General features: G+C 49.0%; 1 protein-coding gene across 3 annotated transcripts in view; it reads right to left on the bottom strand.

Moving 5' to 3' along the window:
- Positions 1-2,173: 2,173 nt before the first annotated feature.
- Positions 2,174-19,567, bottom strand: part of LOC125942970 (neprilysin-11-like) — a 633,184-nt gene continuing 615,790 nt past the window's right edge. For all 3 annotated transcript variants that reach the window (XM_049661262.1, XM_049661263.1, XM_049661261.1), the window contains exon 6: positions 2,174-2,332. In XM_049661262.1, coding sequence (XP_049517219.1) covers positions 2,227-2,332 — 106 coding nt within the window. In that variant the 3' untranslated portion in view covers positions 2,174-2,226. The remainder of the gene's footprint in view (positions 2,333-19,567) is intronic.

Raw genomic sequence — 19,567 nt, 5'->3', positions numbered from 1 at the left:
AACGCCAGTAACTCTTCCGTCTGCTGTGGCGTTAGATCAGTGCTGATTGGACTAGCGAGAACAGAAGCAGGGGCTGGCTCTATAGCGGTAGGTGCCCGTGAAACAGCAGTAGTCGAGGTAAGCACACAGACAGGCTGAGTGTCCAAGACGCAAATGACAACAGCGCCTTTAGGAAGAAGTACTGGCTCAGTGGTTGTGTTGAGCACAGCCAAAGTGGCCGTACCGTTGGTGAAGCGAAAAAGGCTAGGTGCCAGAGCAATTCCTTCGGATATTCAACGAGCTGATGGTACAACTATAACGTCACCATCGGCGATGTCAGAGTTAACTACAAGAAGTTGTTCGCGGCCAGCAGGCACCATACAATCGTCAGCAGTTCGTAAGCGAAGGCGCGGGTCGGGCAAGTCGTCGGAATTGTCGGTCTCGGTCAAGCTAACGAGGCATTGACGGCACGAAATAAAAGCGGACGCGGAAGAGAGAAAGTCCCACCCTAGTATAAGCATGTGAGCACAGGGAGTCAACACTGCGAACTGAATATGGTGGCGAATCCCGTCAATCGAAACTCGAACTGTGCATTGCGCCGATGGTCGAATCACAACATTATTTGCGCCATATAGAATAGCTCCATTGTAAGGTGTACTAACCTTGCATAGGCGAGAGCACAAGTCAGCGTGAATAACAGAAATAGCGGCGCCTGTATCAATCAATGCAGGAACGGGTACACCTTCTACACACACTAATAAAGTATTGGCCAGGCACACTGGAGGAATTGTAGTCTGTGCGGGCCATGCAGCTTTCCCTCCAAAAACTGCACCATCTAGTTTTCCGATCGGTTGTCAGTAGTGCGGGAGGCCGGTAGCAGAGGTGATGTCGAGCGTCGGAGAGGGGAAGGCGAGCGGCGGCGCCCTGGACGGTAGTTGCGAGGCTCTTCGGGATTTGGAGGCGGAGTAAGTGAGCGTTGGGAAAGCCGGCGCTGGTAGGGACTTGGAAGAGGCAATGGGTCTCGCTCGTAAACATCGTAACCACGGCGTTCGTCCTGTTGTCTGCGACAAAAGCGCGATATGTGCCCGCGAATACCGCAGTAATAACAAATGGGGCGGGGCGAAGGCCGGGTAAGGTAATATGCTGTGGCAGGAGCACGAGGTGCCAGAGTCGCCAGATGGTTGGGAGTAGCAGGAGCAGGAGGCGTTGTCTGAACGAACGCTGGTTGCATAGCCGCAACCTGAGCATACGAGGGCGCCGGCGAAGGAGGGACACAGCCCACAGTGCAGGCCATGGAGGACAGCTCCTCTTTGATGATGTCGAACCGAAGGTTGCGGCTGAAGAACGGGAGGACTGCGCAGGCCATACACTTGGAGCTCCTCGCGTATGAGAGTCCGAATCAGGACACGCAGGTCCGTATCGGAGGAAGGAGGCGTGTCACAGGCGACAGGTTGTAAACGGATGCCCTGCAGGGCGTCCAGATGCTGGCAAGTCGCGATAACATCGTTAACGATATTTGGATTCTTGATGGCCAGTGCGTTGAAAGCGACGTGGGCAATGCCCTTGAGGATATGACGAACACGATCTGATTCAGTCATGGCTGCGTCAACCCGGCGACAAAGGGCGAGGACGTCCTCGATATAAGAGGTGTATGTTTCCCCGGGAAGTTGCATGCGTGCATCAAGCTTTTTCTTGGCTACCTCAGAGCGGACGTTGGGGGCGCCGAAAATTTGCCGAAGCTGGTGTCTGAAAGCCGCCCAGTCAGGGAAGGAGCGCTCATGGTTAAGAAACCAAGTCCTGGCAACGTCAGTGAGGTAGAATGCGACGCTCCGAAGCTTGTGAGAACCATCCCACCGGTTAGATTCACTCACTCGGTCATAATTGTCCAGCCAGTCGTCAACGTCCTCACTAGGAAGGCCAGCGAACATGGTGGGATCGCGCTGCAGCGTGCGGACGGTCCATGAAGGAACGGCCGGTGGGGAAGAGACGGTGACACTGGGGGCTCCTGGTGGATCTTCTTGGGGCATGGTGGCGGAAAGGAGGGGCAAGATAAGCACCTCTCCGGCCCTGCCCCTTAGAAGCATACGTAAGTAGACAATCACATATCACATTTATTGATTTCATTGCGAATGAAAACGACAAAACACTTTGTATACATGCAAGTACCTAGCGAAAAAAGACATTTTCAATAGTCTTCGTCCAACATGTTTGTGGTTCATAACATTCATCGTGACTTCTCCAGTTTTATCACCATAATGTGCACCTTTCTTTATTAGGTGGGTTCATATACGAGGTATTTGAGCAACCGAATACTTCTGCGAAACGTTTAAAATTTCTGAGGGCTAGGTTGACTCTGGAACAAAGAAAAAAACGATTATCTAACGAAATCATGTTAACAAACCTTTTCACATGCGAGCAGCGACTCAAGATCATGATAACTTTCCCCAAAAACCTAATGTTGAGTCCCACGGTGTACCGTTGCGAAGCTGCATAGCAGACTACGAGGGATGCCTATGTGAGCGTTTAAAGATGTGACGAACTCATGTTATATAACACACTCCCAAATTACGAAAACGACCCGTGTTTGCACACTGCTATTCCGTCTGAATGTCGTCAATTCGGCCGGGAATCGAGCCGCAGCCTCTTGCTCAGCTGCACGACAGCTACATCGATACAACGCGGTGGATGCGTCGACAACTATGTAATACAAGAAATATAAGCTGAAGGAATGGGCCCGACTTAGGGTTAACAACAAGCAACTGGACGAAAGGAAAATCTTGTAGAATAGTGTGTGGATTGCAAATGTCAAAATTATAAAAAAACAAATAGGAAGGCGAGAGAATGTATTCTGATGCAACAAATCCCCACCGTACTTTAATTATAGAGAACATACTAGCAATGTAACTTACAGTACAAATGATGATGATGATGATGAAATAAACTTTAATTTTCGAGACGGTGTTCCCGAGCGTTTGAGCTGTGGATCACTCTAGGTGGGAGGGTCCCTCATTCGAGGAATCCTCTGGCTGCGATAGCATCCCGGGCTCTGGCGACAAGACGTCGTTGTTCGTCCAGGGCCGGGGTGGAGATCTTGGCCTCTCACGTCTCGGCGAGGAGGTTCACGTCTTCGGACGTTGTATGTTTGGTAACGGCATCTTCGGGGCGCCACGGGCACTCGAGTAGCAAATGAGCCAGAGTGTCTGGCACGGCGCAGATCGGGCAGTTGTAGGTGTGTAGTGTCGGGTGGATACGATGCATGAGGATCCCATGGGTGTACGTATTGCTCTGCAGTCTTCGGAATGCGGTACTTTCCTCTTTGGTCAGTTTCGGATGAGGTGGCGGGTACACCTTGCGTCCCAGTCGGTAGTGTTGGAGGATGGCGTTATACGTGGAGGGTATTGTCTCCGTTTCCGCTGCGTCACCAGGTGGTCGGGGGTCTCGCGAGGCGGCGAGAGAGGCCCGGTTGACGTGATCGCGGGCCGCGGCGTGTGCCGCTTCGTTTCCCTCGAGCCCATCGTGCCCTGGTACCCACGTGACGCAGGTATAAGGGAGCGGAGTGCTTCTTTTCTGCAGAATTTTGACTGCTTCCACCGATATTCGGCCTCTCGTGTAATTGCTTACTGCAGAATGGGAGTCCGTGAAGACTGCGACCGCGTTCGTGCTCGTGGTGGTGGCGAGGGCGATCGCCGCTTCTTCCGCTGTCTCCGAGTTCCGCACCCTGACTGTGGCGGATACCAATTCTTTGCCTCTCGAGTCAACCACACTAAGGGCGTAAGCGGTTTTTCCCGGGTATTTGGACGCATCTACGTAGCGAGCATCTGGATCATGCTTGTGGCGTCTTCGGATGGCGTCGACTCGAGCTAGCTGGCGTCCCCGATGATGCTCGGGATGCATGTTGCACGGTAGTTTGTTGATGCTCAAGGATTCTCTTAAGCATGGCGGTATCTTGACCTTGCGGTCCGCGTCGGAGATGTAGCGTTCACCGTAGCCGAGGCGCGCAAGGACCGATGTGCCTGTCGGCGTGAGCTTCAGCCTCTCGAGTTGGTTGGTTTTCTGGGCTTCCACCAGCTCTTGCCAGGTGTTAGAGCACCCATTTTGAGAAGTCGGGTGGTAGATGCCACGGGTGGTAGACCCATGGCGAGCTTCGTAGCTTTGCGGATGATGACATTGAGCTTGTCGACTTCGCAATTCTTAAGAGCCAGGTACGGGGTTGCGTACGTTATTCTGCTGGTCAGCAGAGCTTGAACGACTCTCGGGGTGTCTTGCTCCTTGAGGCCACTGCGTCGATTGGCTACTCTCCTTACGAGGTGTGTGAGTTGGGAGATTGTGCGTTGGAGCCGTGGGAGCGTGGCGACTCCTGATCCATCTCAGTGCAGGTGCAAGCCTAGTACTCGAAGCGAGGCGACCTTCGGTATTTGGATCCCCTTGAGCATGACGCATGGGTCTGGAGCTTCGCAGGTGGGAGGTCTACCCCTCGTGCGTGCCTTGAGTACAAGTAGCTCCAATTTCTCAGGTGCGCAGTGGAGGCCGCAGCTATCAAGGTAGTGCTCGATAACATCAACCGCTTCTTGAAGGCAACGTTCTTGCTCTCCGGTGCTCGTTCCTCGCGTCCAGAGCATGATCTCGTCCGCGTAGAAGGCGTGACGCAGGCCTGGGATGTTTTTGAGAAGCCGGGGGAGCTTGAGGAGTGCCCGTTGAATAGGAGGCGCGACACGACGGAGCCTTGCGGCGTTCCCCTGTTCGGCAGCTTGAATTCCTTACTGCGTAAGTTGGATATCCCCACCGTGGCCGTCCAGCCGGTGAGGAAGTTACTGACATAGCCGTAGGTCTTTGAACCGCAGGCGGTCTCCTCGAGGTTTTGTATTATCGCTTTGTGGCTGACATTGTCAAATGCGCCCTTCACGTCGATGGCAAGGACGCACGACTTGGTATTCTTGCTGAGATGGTCAATGAGGTCATCGTTTAGGAGAAGAAAGACGTCTTGCGTAGAAAGAAGCTGGCGGAATCCGAACATGGTGTCTGGATAGTGCCCATTGTCTTCGAGGTGCGATGTGAGCCGATCGTGGACCATATGCTCAAATAGCTTACCAACGCACGAAGTGAGAGAGATTGGTCTCAGGTTCTCGACAGCTGTGGGCTTGTTGGGCTTTGGTATCATGAGCACTTCCGAGTGCTTCCACGCGGCCGGCAGCTCTCTTTTGTCCCAGCACTCGTTGTAATACCGGAGGAGAGCCGTCAATGCCTGTTGGGGCAGCTGTCGTAGGTGCTTGTTCAGTATCCTGTCCTTGCCTGGGCTCGTGTTTCTCGTGAGCTTGGAGATGGCTGCTTGGAGCTCTGCTGGTGTGAAGGACCGGTCCAAGAGAGAGTTGGGTCTGCCTTCATATTCTTTGAGTGGCGGGGTTGTCGCTGGTTGGGAGGGACCACGGATCTTGTTGCATAGTTCGCGGAATAGGTCTTCCTCCGAGCCGTCGTAGTTGTGTGCTAATCGACGGATGTGTTGCCGTTGCTGCGTCTTGGTGGGGCCTTCGTCGAGGAGAGCGCGCAGCAGGTGCCACGTTTTCTTGGTACTGAGCGTGCCCTGAAGCTTCTCGCAGAAGGCGCGCCAGTTGTTTCTGGCTAACTGTTCAGCATATTCCTGCGACAGTTCTGTCAATAGGGCGAATCTTTTCCTGTGTTGCGTGTTGAGTTTCTGCCTCTTCCATCTCTTGAGTAGGGCCCTTCAGGCCTCCCAGAGGTGGAGTAGGTGGGTGTCTATGCGGGGTGATCGTCATCAAGTGGGATGATTTTTGTGAACCGTTCGGCAGGTATCCAGGATCTGTTTGAGCCAGGCGTCCATGTCCGATATGGTAGTTTGATTGTCGAGCTCGCTTCTGAAGGCATTCCATTCCGTTATTCTTGTCCTGCCAGTCCTGGCCGGTCGTCGTGCGCGCTCGATGTCGAGTTGAACGATGTGGTGGTCACTACCAAGAGTATCTGGGAGACAGGTCCAGATCGCGTTCTTCACGTCCCGCGTAAAGGTAAGGTCGGGGTTGGTGTCTCTTGAGACGCTGTTTCCGACTCTCGTAGGCTGGAGTGAATCGTTCCACAACGTGAGGCCGTGTTGCTGAGCGGCGTCGTGGACTCTCGCGCCTTTCTTCGTGGTGGTGGCATAGCCCCAGGCCGTGTGCGGGGCGTTAAAGTCCCCTACGACTACGAGCCGGTGGCCTCTTGTGCGTTTTCGGAGTTCGCGGATGAAGTGATCGTAGTCCGCGAGCTGGTCTTGCGGTGGACTGTATATGTTAGCCATGTAGAGGCTTTGGGGCGACTTGCGGTCGGCTATGATTTCCACTATAGTGTTCTCAATCGTGGTGTCTTCTATCCTGTGTTCTTGGGCCGTAATTGTCTTATTGAGAACTATGGCGGTTCTTGTGGTTATGGTGAGGGTGTTGTATCCTGGAAGCCTAACTTTTGTGGTGTTGGTCTCTTGGAGGGCGATGATGTCTGGTTGATTTGCCTTTAGATATTCTTGTAGATTTGCTAAGCGAGGTCTGTAGGAACTACAGTTACAGTGCCAGATGCGGAAAGTCGATTGCTAAATTGGAGTTTTGCAGTTAGAGTTTGCCATCCACAGGAGTCCCACGTGCGTTAACGTGCTCCCGTTCAAGAGAGTTCGAGCAGGAAGGCGTCTTGCTGTGTGGCCGTCGTTTCTTCCTTCCGTGCCCTTCCTCAAGTTCCGCGTGGCTCATGTACTTGTTCTTGACATGGGCTATGAAGTTAGTAAACTGGGATTTCATCTCATTGATTTGGGCTTTATGAGTGTCCATGGTGTGGCTGAGTGTCGTGAACTTGTTGCCGATTTGGGTATGGATTGGCTGCAATTTCGCTTGTAAGATTGCTTCGAGCTTGGACTCAACTATCACTGTGAGCTTCGATTCAATTAGAGCCTCGAGTTTCGTTTCGATGACGTGTGCAATCTTCTCCTCCACGACAGCTCCAACTTCTTGTTTCGTGAGGTTCTTGGCTTGTTGTTTAGCTAGTTGCTGTTCTTGGCATAAATGAGTGAGCTTCTCGATGTTGTCATTCTGCTTGTGTATAATTTCTCATCGTTCTTGGCATAGTTTTGTGAGCTTGTCGATGACGGCGCCTTGGCTTTGGATCTGGTCGCGAAAGCTTTGCAGCGCCTTCTGCTGATTTCGAACAATGTTCTCTAGAGCCCTGAGCGCCGCGGTGTCTGCAGTCGAGAAATCCGAAGTGCTAGTGTTGTGAGAGTAACCCCGCGCTGCAGCAGCATAGTGGACTCGTTGAACGGAGCGCGTTCGGGATCTCGTGCCAGACTTGGACCTCGATGGTACGACAGACTTAGACCTAGACCTAGACTTGCTTCGGCCGGCATGGCGTCGCGGTGCACTGCCAGAGCTTGTGGACGGGTTCTCTAGCTTGGGATATTCGTCATCGGTGCTTAAATTCCAATGGCTGTCTTGGTCTTTTGCCTTGTTAAGTTGTTGTTGTCTCACTTGGTAAGGTGGTGGGTTGGTTCTCAGTTTCTTCTTGCACTCCTTTCCTGCGGTCTCGTGTGCTTCTTCGCATATTTTGCCCTTGGGTATCCAAAATCAAAAAAAGATGGCTGACTAATGGAATAGCACACGAGGAATAAGGATTATAAACAGGGATAAGGTGCCTCAGAAAGGCTGGCCAACGTTTCGATAGGAGGACCTATATTGGGCACGGGGCGCCCCTCAGAATTCAGGCAGTCCCTGCGCATGTTCGGGTATAGCCGTCCCCGCGTCCAAGCGGGGACAGCGGCGGAAAGCGTCGGGCGCAGCGAGCCGCTCCACCCACACGGGGCAGAAACGATCGTCACCCTTCACAGTCCGGTCCGAAGATAGGTCCTCCTGACGAAGATAGGTCCTCCTATCGAAACGTTGGCCAGCCTTTCTGAGGCACCTTATCCCTGTTTATAATCATTATTCCTCTTGCACTTGGGTAGGCATTCGTGATCCTCGAGTAATTGCGTCTTCTCCGCACTTGTAGCAGAAGTGTTTTCTCGGACTGGGGCAGATGACTTGGCTATGTCCAATGGCACCACACGACCGGCAGTACTGCACGGACTTTCGATAGGGCTTACAGCGATAGTCCCCACTTTGGTAGGTGATGTAGTACGGGACGTGTGGCCCGTCGAAAGTGATGACGGCCGTGGAAGATCGACCGAGCATGCGTGCACCGAGAACTGTGTATCTCGAATCGACTCTGAGGCCAGCTACGATTTCGGCACTACTGGTACCTGGCAGGAGACCGTAGATGAAGCCTCTGCTTACGTCGTCGGCATGTCTCACGTGGGGGTTCACTTTGAAGAAGGTGCCCCCTAACTGGATGGTCGTTATGCTTTTGAGCTTGGTTGCACGTTCAGTGAAGGCAGTACTCGCAATGATGACGTTTTCTACCCTCTGCGTCTGAACTCGAACGTTATCGCTGAAATCCTGTTGCGTGAGGCCGCTGGATCTTCCGATGGCGTGGGTGACTGCGGTTAGGTTCCATTTCGATAAGTCGAGTCCGTCTTGTGGCCTGTAGACAATCTTGAAATCGTCGGTTGGGAAAGGTGGCATCTTCTGGTTGCGTTGTTTTGGCGGTTGCGGTGTGGGCTTAGGGTCTTGTCTCGGCATTTCGTTTTGCGCTTTTATGGGTTCCGATGCTTGTTTTCTCTTGCGTCCGACTTGCAGCCATTCAATGTGTTGGTTTTCGATTGTTTTCCCGCTGTTAGCATCGTAGGGCCGTGCCGATGTCGTTGCGGAATTCGCGTCCGTCCCATCGGTTTGCATTCTTGTCGGTTCCTCTTGTAGCTGGGTAGCCATCTGTATTCCTCGAAAGTGTAGGCGGCGGAGACCAGGTGGTGTTTTCCTCGACGCTTTCTTCGTCGATGTAGGCACGCGACGCTCTCAATCGGACGCCGTGCGCATGCCACGCGGGCACGAGCCGAGCGTGTCCACGCACTCGGCAGTCTACAGGCCGTTTCACATGGTGCGATTTTGCACTGCGATTATCGCACCGGAAGTGCGATTTCCGTCGCATGCGACGAAAATCGCAGTCGCAGGGCCGATTCTGCGATTTTCGGCTGCGACCAACCGGTTGGTCGCAGCAATCGCTGTGATTTTTCCGTCGAAATTGCGCCGAGAGGTATTTCGCGGTCCGTTTTCGAAAATGACGGCGGTCGCTCAACGCAACGTTTATAGATACTTTTTTGTCTACAAATATTGGATCAACAAGCCTCGAACAGTGCAACTAATTCAGTGGAGCCTTGCATTGCGCAATCGCTACGTAACATCAGCACCGACACGCGAACAGTACAGATAAAAACTCGTAGGTCAGATTCGGTTCAGTGATCTCTATGAGTTTGTTGACACGCTACGTTGCTAATCTGGCGACGCTGTTTTTTAGGTTGGCTTCGGGTGCTGATAGTACGTACTTTTGCGTGATTTTCCGTTATTCACACGCGCTGCGAGTTGGTAAATACTACAGGTGTCCCTCACAGGAAGGCATGACCTTCGGATGTCGTCCCAATTTTCTGGTTCTGGAGACAACTCGCGATATACGAAAACGCCACAGTTTTATCGCGGTATGCTTTTACGGACGGAACAATATAAAGAATATGCAACTACGGACAAATGCTGTGGTCAATAGGTCACGCTATAGCCGCGACCATTTAGTTGCAGTCGGTTGGTTAGGGCTTTCATGCGCATTTTCCCCAATGAATTATCTCACTTCTAGGTTCTGTTACTTCCGCTGCGAGACGCAAAGCGAACGTGCAAACTAGATATCGTAATGAATGTTCTACAATAGCATATTTCACACTTTGACTGGGAATAAGCAGTATTGCCAATTTGTTTTCGAAGCAATATTTAAACAGTTTTCTCTCATTTTTCTGGTGCATCATTTTTCTCCTGAATAAAAAAACCAATAAACCTTCAGTGTGTTGCAGACTTTGTATCCTTACTGCGTCTGTATTACCCATCACATTAAAAGGTAATTGCACATTTCGCTTACTTCAGTGCATTGAATTACTTTTGTGTATGCTGGTTGTAACATATCGCAGTACTCTAAGAAACTACTTAGCCATAAACATCCTTGCCTTTTCTTGCTTCTCTGTCTCTACTTCCTGTAAAACACATGCAATAATGCGAAATGCAGGCAGATATCTGGTTTTTATAAGTAGTAGATAACACATTAAACAAAAGCAGATCAAAATTGTGCAATGAAGTCAGCCGGTTGCATTCCTTCGTGTGGGTGCAAGACAGGCAAGACCCACCCACACTTTTCAAGTGTGGGTGGGTCTTGCATGTCCACAGCTCATAAAGTGTGCAGACTCATCACGAGGCGTAGGTATTGCCCATCAAGATTAAGGAAATGTTGCTAATGAATCTGCACTTACATGTATTACCGCATAAACTCGTATAACCATGTCCCATCATTACTCAATCGAGCTTGCTCAGAGTCATATTCACCAAAATTCTACTTATCCGAGCTTGCTCTGACTCATATTCACCAAAATTATACTCGGCCGAGCTTGATCTGACTAATATTCACAAAGATTCTACTCAGGCAAGCTTGCACCGAGTCATATTCACCAAATATCTGCTTAGCCAAGCTTGCTCTGACTTATATTCATCAAATTTCTACTCAGGTGAGCTTGCACTGAGTCATAGTCACCAAAATCCACTTACCAAGCTTACTTTGACTCATATTCACTAAAATTATACTTGGATGAGCTTTCCCTGACTACCACATGACAATATTCACTAAAAGTTTACTCAACTGAGCTTGCTCTTACTCGTATTCACAAAAATTCTACTCAGTCAGGCTCAAACGACCTCGGGCTCACGGTTAGTTCGAAGTCTTAGTTAGCCGACGTTTGAGTGAGTTCACCGTGCTATGTATACATAACATTATGTGACCTGTGCGGTGAATAAGCAAACATTGTCTATGAGTACGTGTTGCATCGGGTGAAATAAGGACAACTGTCAACACTGCAGTTAGTTTTCTAGAGTTTAACTGACCGTTGCGTGAAAGCTTCGCCTTATGTCGATTCAAGCAAGTGCATTGGATCTGTATCATATTTTTTGCCAATCCTGCTGGCTGTCCTAGCCATTACTGGGTGGCCACATTTTGTACATTTCAATACAAAATTGAATAAATGACTGTAGTGCAATATATTAAAAATATCTGCTTGCATCACTGCACGTATAACAATCAGAACATGACACAAACACATGCACATAAGATGCACACAAATGATAAATACATAAACAGATGGAATCAGCTAGCCACCACCTATTCAAAAAAAAAAACAGCACAGGACTACGTATAACCATTCCCCTTGCCAGGTACACGGGCTATAGGAGAAACACACGTGCAACCTAGCAGTCACCTCGAGGTAGCAGCTATGGACGCTTTTGCATTCGCAGCTGGCCACTCAACCAGTCAAGTGTGTTCAGTGTGCACTTGTACTTAGGCACACTTTTTATTGTCTATATCTCAAAAATTTAATGTGGCTCCTCAAAATTTTGAGAATGTTTGGATTCTGAAGCTTGCAAAGGTAAATATTTTTATTCCATTTTCGTTCAAGGTGAAGGCTCATACAAAAGATTAGAGATATTGTCAGTGCCCCTCACTTTCTCCCAGAACATAAGTAGTCTGTTATTGAGATTCTAGCAGCTTTTCAACAGCAAGAAAGGGAATCAGCTTCCCCTGTTTTCAGCATTGGGTTAATGCAGACAATTCAGGGAGGCATAAAGTTTTGCTAATACAATCGGTTCGGGAATACCAGATTTGACTGTACCTTGACACTTTATTCGCGCTTTCTTATTTTGGTCAAATAACCTAGTTTGAAATGGCTCCAGTTAGCATGCTATCACATTGGTCTAATATAGGTTAAGTACATGACTAGCTTAACAGACTGGGATGCTGGCTTTAATTTCCAGGAAAGGAATCGTAGCACCTGCTCCAGTTGCATAGGTTTTTGGTTATCAGGGGTATTCAGCCTCACTTTAAGGATAACGTGCTGAAGCATGTAGAAGCACACGCATGCCATTAGCGGATAGTTTTGATATCTTCTTACCTTACACTTGCCACCATGAATACAAAATTTTAGCGTTCGATTTTGTTATTAAACAAACAAACGTACTCCTAACAAGGTATTTTAATGTTAGCCGTGTGGCTACGCGGCTGCGCTTCACAGCACACTAAGAGCGCAAGAAACAGGACGAGAAAATATACGACGCCCATGTCTGCCAGAATGATACGATACTACGTACACAAGTGACTGCAGCTCCTAGAAAAAATTTGGTGTCGGCTTTTACGCCTTTCGAAATATTCAGAGAGCACTTGTATGAATAATGACAGCACAGGCGCCGAGACGGACGAGCCAGGCTGGCGCTAAGATAAACGTTCACAACACAAATTCCATCGCACGTTCAGTAATTACACACAGATAATTTGCGGCTTTGTTCAGGGGCAGACGTGAGCTTTTGGGTTGGTGCTTGCTGGTAAGTTTGGTGCAACAATATTGCTAGGAGCAGGAACTGCTAATGCGCAATCACGAGCAATTCACACCAGTAGCGCACCCAGGATGTCTGCCAGGGGGGGGTTGACAGTTTGCCAATACCATCTAAACAGCACTAATTTCGATTTCTTCACGGGATATTGTAAAAAAATGCGCTTTTTGCGAGTGTGCAGACGATTGCGCGTCTTACATCTTAGTTGCAGTACTCAAATGCGTAAGGAAAGAAAAGGGGTTAAACAAAAGGTGGGGTTAAGTCGGCCTCAGGGGGGGGTTACAACCCCCGAATCCCCCCCCGTCGGTGCGCCACTGATTCACACACATCCGTTTTTCAGAAGCTGACGTTAATCACGGGTAGCGCGAGGGGCTCTGCGTTGACATGACGACTTCGCTGCAGCCGAATTCCGAATACTGCATATGCGATGACAACAGCTATAGGGGCTTGTTGATAGGACCTCTTGTAATTTGTTTATCCGCAGGAAGAACGACACAGGCATAAAACACACACGAGACAGCACACAACGCTGAACGACCACCTGCGAACAGCTGTTTACGTCCGCCATTTCTATTCGTATTGAACTTCACAAACCGCTGTTGCGCACTCCAAAAGAAATTAAACTTTGAAGCGTTTTTAAATTACAAAACGCACGTATTATTTGTTCCTAATAAAGAGAGGTCAATTATATTATAACGCGCACATCGTTTTCATTACATTAAACGAATTTATGCAACGTTTGCGACAAAATCTGGCAGCAAACAACCCTGGGCGTCGCATCAGTCGCATTGTTGACATCGCACCATGTGAAACGGCCGTTGCGAATTTCGCATCTGCGAAAATCGCAACTGCGAAAATCGCAGTGCAAAATCGCACCATGTGAAACAGCCTTACCGCGGCGTTAGGGTTAGCGCGGAGGCTTGCAGCCTCGAGATGTCAACAGTTCGATTGCGGTAGGAGATGTCCACTCAATGCTTAGTGGCAGGTGTCAGTCCGTTCCTTGTTAATTGCTGAATCGGCGAGCACAAAAAGCAAGCACTTCGCTAGCCTTGGACGAAGGAAAATAGCGTGAAAGCAGGAGCCCATGTGGAGCGCTACAATCTACAGTACAAAGAATTTTCTTTTTTTCGCGTTTCAGTGATACTGAGTATTGTGGTCACCCGTGGTGATCACTACGCCAATAAGGGCCTAGCAGTCACTTTTGGTGCATGCCAGCAAAAAGGGCCTAGTTTCTGAGCAGGCACAAGGGGCGTTGCCTTCCTGCCACAACCAAGTCGTCCTCAGAGGTTGGGGATTTGTACTGCAGAGAGAACATTTTCTTAATACGCACACTTTTGGCTGGTGTTTGCAGTGAAGTACGTGTGCTGGAGTCTCTACTTACGTCTTTGATGTTATTATCTGACCTACCTCGGTGATAGAGCCCCATAAATGAACACATTGCTCAAATCTAGTTGACTTGCACAATTTGCAATGCTGCTCAGCGTAGGCATTTGTCTGAAAGAACATCTATATCAAGGACAGCCTCAAGAAAAGACTGAAGATGTCACTTGTACTCATCTCTTTGTTCTGACTGGAAAATAACACTCCTATGTGTGATTAGTTGCTCAATGGTGTTGCAGTTTATATAACACGGACTTCATATAAGTTCCTTCGAATTCACGAGAAGAACATCAACTTTATAAGCCCCTTTTTCAGAAGGCTAACCACGGCGCGAAGGGTGTATCTCGTGCCTGGTCTTTTTTTTTTCGTTCTAGCAGACCGAACCATGAGCTCAAAAGTCAGAATCACTGCCATTTAATTCGTCGCACCCTTCGAAAGTGTAAGTGTGCGATAGAATTTCCGGATACGCCTAATAGCAAACAACACGCAATATATACAAAAGGCCGGCCCTCTAAAACACTTGAAACATTGCGGTCATTTCTGGTGCCCACCACGTTCAGTGACAGAGAAAACTATAATAATGGAGTCTGTCTTGTTAGACGATATGAAGTATCCATAGATAAAATACGTTATCACATGCTTGCAATGTAGTGGGGACCGAACTTAATTTGTTTTTATAGAAGGCCTTTGCGTTCAGCGTGTATCACATCATGGAGGTGATCGTAGTCGGGAGAAAAATGTTTCCGCACGGGACACTGGAGTCCCGGCGCAATGAGCTACCGTTCTTGACGTAGCGGCGGCTAAAATGCGCACGTCGTTATAAGTCGACACGTTATGCTGGGAAGTTTCAAGAAAAAAGAAGTTCAGGAAATGACGTAATCCCAGTTTACCACTAAGCGGGAAAGAGTTAGATGACCTCCTTTGATTTCACGATGTGCTTACGAGACGTCGATTACGTAGTTCGGTAAAAATATTTTTTCTACAACAATTAGAGGACCTCCTTTATTATAAATCAAAGGCTGCTTGACACATCTCAATTTGTACACTATCATCATTTGTGTATTAGGGTCGAGAATGTATACGTCAAAAGTGTCTCGGTTTGGGCGAGCTGGTACGAAATGTCTTCACATAGATAGCCTACGACAAAACATAGACAAAGAGAGAGACGGATGGGCCTCCCCGCACGAGGCGCAATAGCACACGGGTGGCTATTTGGTGGATCTGTCAGTCCACACAGCCTGTAAATAGAGCGGTCCGGATACCAGCAGACGTCCGTGCCATGTCTATTTTCTCGCCAGACCTTGCAAACTTGAATTGTGGGTCTTGGTTGTGGTTGTTGAACAGAGCTCTCCTCCGTATTAGTAGGCGGTTCGATGCACTGTGGGACCGTAAGAGGGCTGCGCGTGTGGGCTGCGCTTTTGGTGGTGCCCATCATTCGTGCACTGGTTCTTCAACCCTTTCGCTCTCACGCGGTGCTGTGCCATGAGAGTGTCGGTCGAAGACTTCATCGGTACACCGTGAATGACGCCTCTTAGAGCGTCGTCTTCGTTGGCGGCTTAGGCGCAGATGGCATGGTCCCTGCCGTTCAGTACGAGCAGGCATAAGAGGCGTGCTTAGTCCGCAGCTTCCTCATATTTGGTCAATAAGATGGCTTTGTTTGAGAGCAGATTATTTCCAAGTATGAATTGGTCATCCTTGAAGCGGCCTTGTTATGCCTCTATGATTACATGCGCAAGCATAGCAGTGAGAATGTTTCTTAGTGGGAGGCCCAGGTTTGGGTAAATGACGAGTTCGAAATCATTGTTCGGCATTGGCGGTAGTTCAGGCAATTTCTTACAGGTTGACATGCTCGTCTGATATTACCTAGCTTTGGGGTCCTGCACTGCCGCGCCCCCGCTCCAATGCCCGTTACCTCGTTTGGCGCATTTCACTGCCTATCAGCTATCGTTCTCTTCATCACGCGACTGAAAGTTGTTAACGTTTTGACTCACTGAGTCATAGTTCTAGTCTTGAGATTGGTCCCTTTGGTCGTCTGCCATATCCCATCCTGTTGTGGACGCCTAGCTTCTCACCTCGGAGGCCTGGCTCAGAGGTTAGAATGTCAGCAGTCGGTACAACTGTCGTCTGCTCCCCGGGTTTGCGTTGGGTTAGCACGAGTTCCAAATGGTCGCGAGCTTTCGGGAATCATGCCCTTCCAAGAGGCCGTAGGTCCGATTGGGTGGTGTCCCCGTGTTCCTCAGAACTTCGTAAAGCTGGTGGTAGTGTTTTTCTGGCATATTCAAATGAAAAAACACTGAAAAAAATGCAGAGCTTGAAGTGAGCACGACCACACTACTTCGCGCCCCCTGGAGGTCAAGCGTTAACCAACTTACCACCACTTTTGCGAACTGGGTATGTTTAAAACCGCTTTCGTTGGCTCATCCTGGTGATACTGCAGCCTAAAACCTCTTTCTGCGGCCGATCCCGGAGATAGTACAGCCTAACACGCCAGTAAAATTATATGGTCTTTATGGTTGAGCTCTCATATTTTTCTTATTTTTAATATTTAATAGTCCAAGAAGACTTAAGATAAACGACGTGTGCTATCAGTGTTATCTTTCATAACATGCGTTTATGAGCTGCCATCCAGAAAATTTTAGGAATAATTTTGTCAAACATTTAAGACCTGATATGAGCGGCTTTAGTGATATAATTGTGTGGTAATATAATACGCAAATGCAGCATCTAATATAGGATGGAATGGCATATAGGACACATATACCTAAATACATGCTGAAAGTTCGCTTGGTGTGTCCATACAATTGCTGTCGCAATAAAATCAAATGAGGCATTGACCCGTAAGCAGCCGCTTTTGTGCACGCTAGTCATATGCTGCTGTATCTTGTGACGGTCACGAGTACTCCAATGCGGCGCATTAATGCACATGGAAAACACAGAACACTAACACCGTCAGGTCCTCTGCAGTCTTGCTTATTTGGCGTAACGAAGCAATCGCTACGCAAATTACCAAGTTGACGCGCACACCGGAATGCTTTGTGCTTACATTTCTTTCGTATCAACGCGAATTTTTGGGCACAGGTTGGCCTCCGTGCGCATTCGGTCCGGAAAGTGAATCGATCAGACCCAAAATAAAGATGTCCAAAGGTCGTAAATTGCACTATTATGCTGTTATCTCATGCCGGCAGCACGGGAAGTCAAGACGCATCGTACCACGCAGTTTGCGGCAACCGAACAATTACCCGTCCGAGCAAGCTTGCTGGGGACGACAGCCTTTTCTATTTTAAGCCATTATTCTACAATGTCACATCTCAGATTCCACAGAAGAATACACTCCGTCCAAACACAAGCTTCTTGTGCTGCTGTGAACGTCGCACAGGGCTTCGAATGAGCAGCCTCCTATTTCGCTGGTTGCTGGTGCAGCCAACGACGGCACTATGCTGCCCGGACGAATAACTTTTATAGATACCGAACAGTAGATGTCGTACGAAGACGCCTAAAGCCAACAGCTGAGTAGATGCTGCAAGGACACATCTAAAGAAGTCGCAGTTTCGCCTGAAAGGCGAAGCATCAATTGCGATATCAAATTGGTATTCAGCTTACGAAGTAAGGATAGTAGTTTGATCGGCCGTATAAAGTTGTAAATATTCCCTTACTAACTAAGTAAACAAGCACGGTGTCACGCGCGCACAGGTAAGCAAGGACACATCTTGCTAGATGACCGCGGAAACTCTTCAAAACGCTGGAGTGAGAAAGCGCGCCATCAGCTGCGAGCAAATGGACCCTCGCGCTGTCTTTCGTCTGACTTCAACGCGAACGTCGAATGCACAGCGCACACGAAGCTAGCGGCACTCGGTGCGGGCACTTTGTACCCATCGCAGATCGCTTTGAAGATGAGGCCCCCGCGGGCACAAACTTCGGCCACATAGCAGATCGCTTTCAAGATACGGTCCCAGCGCGGCAGATCCGTCAGCAGCAGCCGCAAGGCCAGAACGCACCCCTCCTGCCACCGTCTCCGTCGCCTCCTCTCCGTGGCCCGCCAGCAAACGAAGACCGGGCGTTTCCGGCCGCCTTACTCTCTCGCGTGTGCGAGATTAAGCTGTGGTTGCAGGATCACCATCGCACGCTTCCATACGCACACGCAGCGTACGGCGCGCGGTGACGGGTTTATCGCCGTTGTACTTTATACGGAACCTCACGACGACGACGGCGACGGCAGGAATTCGCTTGGAGTGCCTATATAATTGCTATCGCAATAAAATACAATATGTGGACACGCACCGCAAGCGCAGCCATTTTCTCCCGTCTTTCGCAGTCCCTGCAGCCCTCACCAGCACCTGGTGTCGACTGTAGCAGCGCGGCTGTCGCTCCCGCTATCAGAATATAAAAAAATCTGATCTATATATGTGCCTCCCTTCAATAAACCTTCCTCCTGCTGAATTGGGCAACGTGGGTGCGCCACAGGGTTTGTGGAACTCTTCAATGAATCTCTGACTCCAACTTGGGCAATAATATGTCTGCCAGTGTGTATGTGCAACATTTTCATGACAAAAAATCCATAACGGTTTCTGCAATTCTGGGCGGCATCGAACCCACGTCGTATACACTTAAACAATGTTGTCTGAAAATATATCTTCACTGACGCGCCACGTGCGGATTTCGTGGTGGCGCAGCTAGATGGCGCAGCGTTTGCAGTGGGATGCGCGAGAGAGGAACCTCGCTAAATACACACCCCATACATAACGCATCTGTGCGGCGGCAATACGATATGTCGCTACATTTATTCAACGTGAATTGGGCTAACGTCGGCATTATTCGTGGGATAGGGCCTGGCGGAATTTTTTAAATAATATTTGCATATTAGGTTTCGCAAAGTTTGTGCGAAACGTAGAAAACAAATTATTCAAAGTTATCCCGAAAAAGCAGCGTGATCTTCAAGGGCAGCTTCTCAGTATTTTCATTTTGGACTTCTTAAGGTGGACACGTTCAATATTTGTCAGCTGCTATTGTTGTACAGAGCCGCATTAAAGTACGTATAATATTGACAAACTTATTTGGACATTAAAAGAAAGCACTGGTCGCAAGGAAATTGGCAAAAATGCCCACGTAGTGCACAACTTTTCTGGACGCCATCTGTTCTTGACAATGAAAAAGTCTCAGTTTCGCCAGAAAGGCGAAGCATGAATTGCGATAGCAAATTACTAGAGAGCTATACGGAGTAAGGATAGTAGTTCTATCGGCTGCATAAACGTAGACACATTCGCTTACTAACTGAATTAACAAGCGTGATGTCAGCGCGCACAAGCAAACATGAATATATCACGCTCGATGACCGCAGACAACCCCTGTCAAAACTCTGGCGTAAGCAAACGCGGCCGCAGCAGCGAGCGAACGTTCGTGCGGTCCATCTTTTCAACGGAAACTGAGCGGCCAAAGCACAATGCATACAAAGGTAAGAGGGCTCCATGTGTGGATCGCTTTCAAGATACGTCTCGCGCGACCATAGAGTTAGTATACTGCCTCTAGAGGAAAAGCTGGGCTAAGAAAGCGGGGACCGCATAGGCGCCGCTATGTCTCTACGACTCATTTTTGTAGAAATAAAAATATCCAATATTATGCAAAAGGGAGCACTTACTCGTAGCACGTAAACACGGACAACGTTTGAAGTTCATTCGCTACATATTTCA

This window comes from Dermacentor silvarum, chromosome 2 (assembly GCF_013339745.2).
Source record: "Dermacentor silvarum isolate Dsil-2018 chromosome 2, BIME_Dsil_1.4, whole genome shotgun sequence".
NCBI lineage: Eukaryota > Metazoa > Arthropoda > Arachnida > Ixodida > Ixodidae > Dermacentor > Dermacentor silvarum.
Note: the sequence above shows the minus strand (reverse complement) of the source record. Positions and strands in the feature narration are given on the sequence as shown.